The sequence below is a fragment of the Primulina eburnea genome, chromosome 3 (assembly GCF_022965805.1).
Source record: "Primulina eburnea isolate SZY01 chromosome 3, ASM2296580v1, whole genome shotgun sequence".
Lineage (NCBI taxonomy): Eukaryota > Viridiplantae > Streptophyta > Magnoliopsida > Lamiales > Gesneriaceae > Primulina > Primulina eburnea.
Genome location: NC_133103.1, coordinates 15,634,962 through 15,644,996, shown reverse-complemented (window position 1 = coordinate 15,644,996; position 10,035 = coordinate 15,634,962). Strand labels below are relative to the sequence as shown.

At 36.0% G+C, this 10,035-nt stretch overlaps 2 protein-coding genes across 3 annotated transcripts; one reads left to right on the top strand and one right to left on the bottom strand.

The window, feature by feature from the left end:
* The first annotated feature begins 99 nt into the window (after nt 1-99).
* LOC140828322 (putative cyclin-A3-1) lies at nt 100-3,685 on the top strand. 2 transcript variants are annotated; one of them, XM_073191310.1, is made up of 8 exons: nt 100-498; nt 1,773-2,005; nt 2,082-2,157; nt 2,229-2,305; nt 2,440-2,473; nt 2,569-2,718; nt 2,991-3,122; nt 3,322-3,685. In XM_073191310.1, the coding sequence occupies exons 1-8, from the start codon at nt 154-156 to the stop codon at nt 3,391-3,393; spliced, it is 1,119 nt and encodes a 372-aa protein (XP_073047411.1). In that variant the 5' UTR covers nt 100-153; the 3' UTR covers nt 3,394-3,685. The 2 variants fall into 2 exon arrangements, with proteins under 2 accessions (XP_073047411.1, XP_073047412.1); XM_073191311.1 differs by having other exon boundaries at nt 2,082-2,161; nt 2,233-2,305.
* A 2,318-nt stretch (nt 3,686-6,003) lies between these two features.
* On the bottom strand, nt 6,004-6,459 carry LOC140826872 (zinc finger protein 7-like). The gene has a single exon (XM_073189398.1). It carries the CDS (start codon nt 6,457-6,459, stop codon nt 6,004-6,006), a length of 456 nt encoding a protein of 151 aa, XP_073045499.1.
* Between the last annotated feature and the right edge of the window lie 3,576 nt (nt 6,460-10,035).

The following is a 10,035-nucleotide window of genomic DNA, read 5'->3' as shown; positions in this document are numbered from 1 at the left end:
CATGAATTGATTTATATTCTTAAATTAATAATTTATCTTTAAATATAGGTAACTTGTCATATTTTCAGTTTACTTTTTAATTTTTTTGTTCGAAATCCAAGTAAGTAATGGCGGCAACAATCCATTCAAAAAAATAAATTAGTGAAGCCCTAGATGTTGGGGCAAGCTTCCATGGCTGACAGGGAAAACCAGTTATGCGATAGAAGACCAGAGTCTCGTAAACGAGGATATGAATCGACACAAGAGCATCCCAAAGAGACAGAGAAGCGACCCGTGCTGGGGGACCTCACAAACAAGGCATCGAATCTCAATCCAGCTCCTGGAAAAACCAGGAAACGGAAGCCCGAGCCTGCTCCCAAGGTTGGAGTTTTGGCCGAGGAAAAGGTTAACGATGAAATCGGAGTAAATGTTGCTGCTGTTGGTGTTAGAGCGGGTTCTGATGAATTGCCGATAATTTCCCATGCTTCGCTTATATATCAACATTTGCATTCTTTGGAGGTAAATTTTTGTGCTTATTTTATTGGTTAAATTTTACTTTACCATGATCATGATTCGGTGTGAGACCGCGAGAGGAATCCAGCGGAGTTCGTGGAAGTTAAAAAAAAAATCTCCCTAAGCCGCGAATTCTAACAACATATAAGAGCGATATCATTGAAATCTAGAGAGAAAGATCCTGAGTATTATCATTTTCTTTGTTGTAGCTACTGAAGGTGTGGAACGATTTGACACTAGATCTCGAGATATGTTTTTTCACTTCTCCTGTTGCAGGAGCCCTTGATTTTATGTAGCTATAGGACGCCTCATTTAATTTGACTACTTGATTAAACTGGTTATCAGTATATATGATTTTTGTAAATGTGCGTTATGTTGCTGGGTATGTTTCCACTTCCAGTTGTTTAAATTTGATAGGCATAAATACCTTTTAATGTCAACCATAGTTGTCAAGGGCGCAAGGCGTACCGAGGCGCACAAGGGCTCTGGAGCCTGAGGCGCAAGGCGAGGCGCGCGCCTTACCGAAGCAAGGCGCCCATTTTTTATTTTGTTAAAAAATATATTTATCTTAGAATAATATATTAAAATATGAAATAAATAAGTCACATTATCACAAAAAACAACAAATAATTAATAAGTTCATAATAATAAGGAACACAATTAAAATTCTTCAATCATCCAGAGAAGTTGGGTTTCGGGTTGGGTTGGACATTTTACATTTTAAGTTGCTATAAAAAAAACGGAGAAGTTGCATTTTCAAAATGCAACTTCTCTGTTACTGATTTTTTTTTTAAAAAAGCAACTCAGGCGCGCCTCGAGAGCCTTTCCAAGTGCCTGGGCTTGCCTTTGTGAATCGTTGCGCCTGGGACGGCCACAGGCGCAACGCCCACGCCTGGTGGCGAGAGGCGCTCGCCTTTGACAACTATGATGTCAACCATGCTTCTTTACTGTGATTTGGTATATGTTACACAAGAATATACTCTTCCAATGAAGTGTAACTGTTGAATGCTATCGAATGTGCGGATATTCACATGGGACTCATACATCATGTTACACATGGAGTAGTTTTCCGGTATCGTGTAATCGATACCTACCAGGCTACCACTCTATCTCTCACGATGCTGTCCAATTTCATTTTCACACACTTGTATCATTACATTTTTGTTAAGAAAATTGATGACAAAAAAGGATATTGTGGTGTTTATCTTCTTGATAGGAGTATAAGAGTATTATTTATGCTTGAAATGTTTACTGTTACCTGATGAAGGTATACTTATCAGGTGGAGGTGAAGAGGAGGCCCTTGTCAAATTATATGGAAAAGGTTCAAAAGGATATTAAGCCCGTTATGCGCGAAGTTTTAATTGATTGGTTGGTGGAGGTCGCGGAAGAGTACAAATTTGTTTCAGACACTCTTTATCTCACCGTAAACTACATCGATAGATATCTATCCTACCATGACCTTAACAGGAATAAACTTCAAATTCTTGGCGTATCTTGCATGCTTATTGCAGCGTAAGCACTTATTCACTTGTGTTTTCTGTGTAGTACTTCTTGCAAATTCTTTTTTAACAGTTCATGAAAATGGCAGTAAGTTTGAAGAAATCAGCCCTCCACATATTGAAGATTTTTGCTATATTACAGATAACACATACACAAAAGAAGAGGTCGGTCATGTGTTTCCGATTCCTTATTTGGCATTGTTGCACTCTAGTGATCTAAATTTAGGCTATTACAGGTAGTGGATATGGAGAGAAACGTTCTGAAGTTTCTAGATTTTGACATGGGTAATCCTACTATTAAAACTTTTCTCAGGTTAGTATCCCATTATTAAATCTTTTTTCCCCGATGATTTTAATTTCAAATCTTCATCATTGTGTTTTTGTGATGTTCCGACAAGCTGTTGAGTAAGTTATACATTCTAACTTAACTTTTTGTTGAATGAGCAGAATTCTTACCAGGGTGGCTCAAGACGAACACATGGTAGGTTGGAATCTTGACATTCATCAGTTATCCCTTTATCCTGTTTTTGGTTTGTTATATTTAATACAAGGCTAACCAAGTTTTCCATCTTTCAGTTTTCACATCTCCAATTCGACTTTCTTTGTTGTTATCTTGCCGAGCTAAGTTTATTGGAATATCGATGTGCCCAATACATTCCTTCAAAACTTGCTGCTTCAGCCATCTTTCTATCAAGATTTATTCTTCAGCCAAATTTTCATCCATGGGTAAGCCAGATCTTTGCATTAAAATTTATTCTGATACTGGCTACTGGCACAATTTTTAGACTTGTGATTCTGTTGAGATGTTTAAATATGCCTCACTGGGAAGTGTTAATATGCAAAATGTTTATTGACCTCATCAAACTTGTAAGTTGTAGACATCGAAGACTGATGAAATAATATTTTCATGAACACCAGTTTAATATTTTCTCTCGTATAACCTGCAGCCATACAGTCTGTGTCAATAATCAGCTAAAAATTATTCACATAATTTGCAGAGCCGGGTGGTGCAACAGTATACAGGTTATCAGCCATTTGAACTGAAAGAATGTGTCCTTGTACTTCACTATCTGCAACTAAGAGCAGAAACATCGGCTCAAGCAGTTTGGAAGAAATACATGGACCACAAGGTATCGCGATTCTGCTAGTTCATATATTAATTTTTGCATTATGTTCTACCATCGTACCACCATGTTGAATTCAATGTCGTCACAGATGATATTAGAAGTTACTGTGTTACTGAGCATCTCTTGCCAACTAAAATTTCATATATTCTGAAAACAAAACTGATTGGCATCAGATTATTGACAATTTATTTCCTTGAAACAGTTTAAATGTGTGGCGTCATTGAATCCGCCTTCAAAAGTTCCTGCCTGCTATTTTGAAGTTAATAGTGAATGACAATCCCTCAAGAAATGACTGAACAGATTCCACTGAAGAAGGAAATATTTTTAAGGAATCATGCATAAAGGCCCAAGTTCACTACTTCCTTGGTTGGGATTGTTAAAACTTTTTTGGAGAAGACTTTTATCTTCTCGTCATTTTAAATCTGTTGACACAGCCATAAGGAAGTTCTTTGTGTTAATGATGTCGATTGCAGTACTATGAAGCTTATACTCCAGTTTGTAACATATGAAATTGAGGAACAGTAGTGAAGTAGTATACATTTTTGGTCGACCAAAGCATTCAATTCCGAGCATTTTTCTGCTCTTACAACATCTAGTATCTAACAACTATAAAATTGCCACTCAGATCATGGAATCGAGGACATGGTTCTAATTAAGTTTTCAACCGGTTACCGATGTAAAGGAAAAACAAAATAATCTGATATTGCCTTTTGGCCTTCAGTAACTAAAACTAAGAGTCCTCCCACCCAATTGATTTCAGTATCAAACTCTCTGCTTTCTTCGATACTATAACTGCAATTCTCGGGGACCGAATTTTGTGTGTATGACTGGTAATTGCTGACCTTGTGTCGTCCCACGTGCGTAATCGGTATTCACTTTTTGCGAGACACTTCTTATTCATACGAACTGGCCAACTTGCCTTTGTTCTTGTTGATAGATGTAGACGAAAAATGTAACAAAATTAATGCATCCAGCTTATTCATATATCCATCCATCCATCCACCACTCGTCATATTGCTGGTCGACCACACTTACCAAGATCCGTGTTTATATTATATATGGGGCTATGGTTGTCACGTCCCGGAACGGAGGTTAGTTGACACCGGCGTTGCTCTCAAATTTACATTTGAAAACAACGAGCCTCAGAAGTACGAAATTCAGAAACCAGTCTTTTTATTCATAATACGAAGTAATTCATTGTTTGATACAAACCCGAATCACTAATGTTTTACAGCGGAAATGTAAAACAGACATAACATTGCTTCTACAGATACAGCGGAAAATATAATCTAAAACTGAAAGTAACAGTCTTCTTCTTCACCATCCCCAAAATTGGTTCTGCTCCTCTGCTTCTAATCTTTCTTCGTCGTTCTTATCTAAGATGTTTTGATGGGTGGGTGATATGGTTGTCACTCAGTAAGAAAGGGTGGGAATAACTCCCCATTTCGAAATCGTTTTCAACAGAAACAGTAATACCATAATATACAGAAACTCTTTATTTCAGAACAGAAATCAGTATTCAGAAATCAGTAATCGGGAATCAGTATTCGGTATTCAGAAATCATAATTTAACAAGTAAGCACTGAGCGCATTCGTGAATTTCATGGCTAAACTGATATCAGTCCCCTATATGTTCTCTCCTCTAAGGGTTGAGGCCAGTAATCAGTAATCAGTAATGTTCAGAATATATATTCCTACCATTAGTTCACTAAGTTTCAGTGCTTCGAAATCAGATATCAGGATTCAAGAATATACTTTGATTTAAAACAGAAATCATCAAACGTTAGCCCACATACAGTGATTTGCTATAAAGTTTCGGTTGAAATCTACTGGAATTTGGCTGCTCTCACTACTGGCTTTTACTGCTTGACAAAGGCACTCTCTCTTAACTCGAAATTTTAGTGATAATCTCAAAGCTTGTGTAACCCATTTCAGAGACTTGAGGGTGTTATTTATAGGCCAAAATCTGACTGTTAGCCTCCTTATTAATGACCATAATCTGTCATTAACAGCCTTTATTCCATGTTAATACTTCAGTTACAAGTCTAAGCTGCATCAGTAACTGTCTGCTGTAATTCGTTCTTCTGCTGCTGGATTTTATCTGTTGTCTGCTGCTGAATTCTAGTCTGCTGGGAGTCTGCTGCTGGATTCTAATCTGCTGCTGGAAATTTTGCATTGTTACTGAAATGCTGGAAATTCGGGTTCTCACAATGGTGCATGCTATGAATAGATATAAGCAAGTGAAAGTCGTCCAAGGTCGGTGTCTTCCTGATGTTCTATGTCCTGCATCAGCTCTATGCTAAAAATATGGAATGGCTAATAAGCTCGAACAACTCTCCCACTTTTCGTGTTTTCGGCTTCTGGCATGCAATAGATTTATGTGATCGCTGACGAACAATTAGTAGATGAGTTTTAACATGAAGAGATCTTATAATGATCAAAATCAGATGAAAACGTGGAATCCCCGCTTTCCTTTGTTTGCGAATCACCGTATGCTAGAAAATTCCTCTTGATTTGTTTAACTTTTTTGTTTCTAATATTAGTTGGCGTGTGTTATCAACTCTCAAAAACCAGAAAAATAGTGAACTAATAAATTTTGCCCCTCAATATTTGAGGTCCCTACGAACTCATTACTTTAGGATTCAAATTAGATTTCTTGAAGGCTGCTTTGTGTCCGATGATCGAATGGTTTTTGGCTGATAGTTGTCTTAGCAAAGGCATCATTCAATCATGTGCTTGGAGATTACATCAGACAAGTAAAGTTCTCGAATCACTTATTCTGTCACGTACTCGTGTGCTTCGAGTTGCTACTTTTCAACAGATTGGTAGATCACGAAGAAAAACGAAGTATGATACAACCAAGGATTCTAGATGAACAAGCTGGTTACAATTTGAGATTCAGGTCCAATGATTTTGGACTCGACGGCTGCTCATCCAGTCGGAAACTTCCAGGCCACACGGAATCTGCTGCTTCTTTCATTTGGTTTCTCTGCCATGCTGTCCCGAAGCTCTCATTCCCCACGTTGAATCTTTCGACAGTTCCGGTGCCTTCTGTGCCTGGCTTGTGCACGAGGGAGTGAGCTCGCACGCCTATTGATCTGATCATGGAATTATGGAGTCTCACTGCACCTCTTTCCCTTTTGTGGGCATTCTGGTGCCCCCCCAATGCTTGTGAGCTGTAGAACTTGCGCTCACAGAAGTTACAAGAGTAAAACTTTGCGGATATAGGCTTCGATTGTAGCGGTTCGTCTTGGGATGGATTCCTTCCCAGCCTCAAATTCAACCATTCCACTTCATTCTGTTTCAGTGTCCTTCGGTCACTACTTTCTTCACTCTGCATCTTTTCCTTTCCTCTTTTTCTAGCAGCTTATTTCCATAGCATCCTCGGAAGACTTATTACTTCTTGACTATTAGTTACTTCTTGGTGTCGAAAGCTCAAATCAATGGAAGAAGAGACTTGATTAGTTCAACACTTTTTTTACTCGAGGGATGGAATACATATTGCATGACATGGCTTCACCATAAATAAAGAGTGACTAATAATAAGATTGAGAATTTTCAGTTTGAGTTTGAACTTATGAACTAACATATCGAATGATGGAGATGGATGAAATGTGTCACAGAGCAATCACTCGTTTCTCTGTTCACTGTCCCACCAAGTGATGCTTGGCTTCATGGGTTTAGTTGGTTTTATTGGATGCTACCCAACCATTACTTGCAACGAATCACGTATAATTTTTCAATGCATAGTCCCACATAAGAAATAAGATGTGGCATTAAGGTAACATCGAATCAAGTTATATTCATGTGAAACTTTTAGTTTGCCCCTTGCTTAAGAATCTTAGCTCCACCATGGGGTGTCATCTTAATCTGAGCAGTAGAAAGCAATCAAAAGTTGACAATTTCCATTTGTGGTCAGATCAATGCCTCCCAGTTTGTTTGTATTGCCCGCCATTATATCTGCTTGCCTAACCTTTTATTATCGCCTTATCTGGATCATGATTGAGAAATGCTCCCCCAAGATTCCAACTTTATCAACCGACTAAATTTCAGCCACTCTTCTTGATTTCTTATTTTTATAAATTTTTGTTCTCTTGTCATTCCCCAGGCTGCACAGTGAGTTATGTATGACATACATTTAGCAAATAATGTAGGCATTTGGTTACTTTTTAGCCTACGTGATCATGACAGTATAATGACTTTGCTGATAATTACTTAATGTCTGTCCTCGTACTATAAAAATGGTTATCTCAAATTATTATATCATTTCAAATGAACAGACTACGTCTTTCTTGGGAATAATTCATCGATACATCAAAATGAAAAATCTAGACATGGCTAACTCAAGTTGCTACGGAAACTAATTATATACCATTTATAAACAATTTCAAACATCTACATTAAACCAATATGGGGACATAGTATGATATGAATAGGTTTGAGATGTATTTTTGAAATGAAACAACCAAACTTGGGTGATATTTTAGACATGAAAAGATACTAAGAATTAAAATACTTATTTTTACTTCAAAACATATTCGAAAGTCAGACTAGTGAGATTCGAAATCTCAATTCAACAAATCATTCTATCCAAACACAACCAAAACAACTGTTGAATCCATCTAAAAATATGGATCAAGACATTGTATGCCTACACAGGCTGATATATGTTTTGCTGCTATCATCATTGAATGATAGCCTAGGAATGGATCCATCAAAATCAGGCCCAAACTCCTGGCTCATCTCTAACACAAGTAGATGGCACATGCCAGGCCCATGTATTCCAATATAAATACAAGGTTCGGGTGTCTAACTTAATTCATTCACTATATTATTTTTCTGCAGCACCCTTAGCTGCTCTCCACTTATATCATTAGTCTCTAACTTGAGCGTCGGAGGAGCTATGCCGGGATACCCTCATGGCCTCCTTCTAACGGTCATATTCGTGATTTCAGGCTCAGGACAATTTTGAAACCTGTATATGGACTAGAGACACTTACTTGAATCAGATCCTAAATTTTCCGTGATTTTCATTGAATAATTTAATTTCATGTGTCCTCAATATGGAATCACATAGATCTGACATAATGTATGTCTTTTACTCATATGCTAGAATTCAAAAAAAGATAAGTTAGGCGAGGAACATAAATATTGGGCCGAGTGGTCGCACATTTATACCATTAGATTATATTGCGTATTTTTGGTTTATTGATTCATACAAAAGACATGTCGGGAAAGTGGTCGGGAACGAGACTTGTGATAATCGTGACAAATGTGTGATGTAGAAAAATTAGAAAAAAATCGAGGAGTTTTTATTTTTAATAAAATTTATTCATTTTTAAAATTCACAAATAGTATGAGAAAATAAAGTCTGAAGAAAAATGTGGTACATGTTGTTTGTTGGATGGTTAGAAGTTGTTTTGAGAATTATTAAAAAAACTTTATCATCGTATCAAAATTAGTTTTTTATTTTTTTAAAAAAAATCATATCAAAGTTAGATAGTAAATGGGTTTAACTTTAATAAATAACTAGTAACCGTGGCACACGCAACATAAAGAAGAGAGTTTATTTTTCACGGTGGCTAGTTTGAAGAAGAAATAATATTATTTTTCACGTGAGCAGTTTACTTATGACGGTGAATATAATATTATTTGTTAAGAAAAAATATAATATAAAAAATGAGAAAGGGTAAAATAGGAAAGAAAGTTGGTGTCCTCATAGAGCAGTTATTATTAGGAGCTCAACTATAATAAAATAGTAAATAGTAAATATAAAAAAATAAAACAAGAAAGAAAGTTGGTGTCATCATAGAGCGGTTATTATTAGGGCCTCATACTTACTATAATAATAATATAGATATATATCTAAGAATTTAAATGTGATACTCCTATACTTAATCTTAATACTCCTATAATTAATCTTAAATTTAATTTAAAAAGATTATATATGAGTAACTTCTTTGGAAATAAACATCTTATAAATTTTCATTCTCATCTCCAAAATTACACCAATATATTTTATATGTAATAATTTTATTATTTTATATTAATTTAAATGAACAAATAATAATAATGTCCCGAAAAGCAGAGACAAGCAGTCTACAAAATTGCAAATGCCTAAATGGGGTCGGGTTGTCTAAACGTTAAAATTAATTTGTGGCAAACACGCCCGCTACGTACGACTTCTCATCTCAACCACAAGGGTATATGCTTAACTTGTCATGCCTAGATTGTCAAAAACTTGTAGAAAAGGAGTTAACAGGATTTTAGGCCAAGGAAAATAGGAATAAGAGAGATTAAAAGATTATGTATGTATGAGACTGTATATTTAAGTATGGTTTTATTTGATAGTCATTAATCATATAAAAAAATGTGCATATTATTTTCAAAAGCTAAGAACTTACAAACTCCAAAGTTAAGCGTGCTTGATTTAAGACAATTATGAGATAACTGATATCTTGTGAATTTTCTCAGAGTGCATGTAAGTGAGAACATAAAAACGCTAAAAAGACTTTATTGGTACAGTGAAAACAATCGTTGAATTACATAACGCTATCAAAACTGGTCACACATCGAAATGATTGATATTTGAAGACTGAGTAAGTATGAGATTGTATATTTAAGGATGACTTAAAAATATTTGAAATATATCACTCATACCAACAAGGTATATATTTTCGGGAGCTCATAATTTGAAAAACTCAAATGTTAAGTTTGCTTGACTCCAGACAATTTTGGATTAGTGACTCCTGAGAAGTTTTTCAAAATACATATGAGTGAGAACATAAGCACGCTAGAAAAATTTATGCTGATACGGTGAGACAATCATCGGATCGAGACATTACATAACTAATTTCTTCTATAATTTTTTGAGTCTCCGAATGAATGGAATTTAGGGTTAGACTACAAATGCTTG

Bases quoted from the DNA above. Each gene is read 5' to 3' on its own strand.
- LOC140828322 (XM_073191310.1), top strand. From the start codon at position 154: ATGTTGGGGCAAGCTTCCATGGCTGACAGGGAAAACCAGTTATGCGAT. The intron at 2,306-2,439 runs GTTAGTATCCCA...TTGAATGAGCAG, and splicing joins ACTATTAAAACTTTTCTCAG to AATTCTTACCAGGGTGGCTC. The intron at 2,474-2,568 runs GTAGGTTGGAAT...TCCATCTTTCAG, and splicing joins TGGCTCAAGACGAACACATG to TTTTCACATCTCCAATTCGA.
- LOC140826872 (XM_073189398.1), bottom strand. From the start codon at position 6,459: ATGCAGAGTGAAGAAAGTAGTGACCGAAGGACACTGAAACAGAATGAA.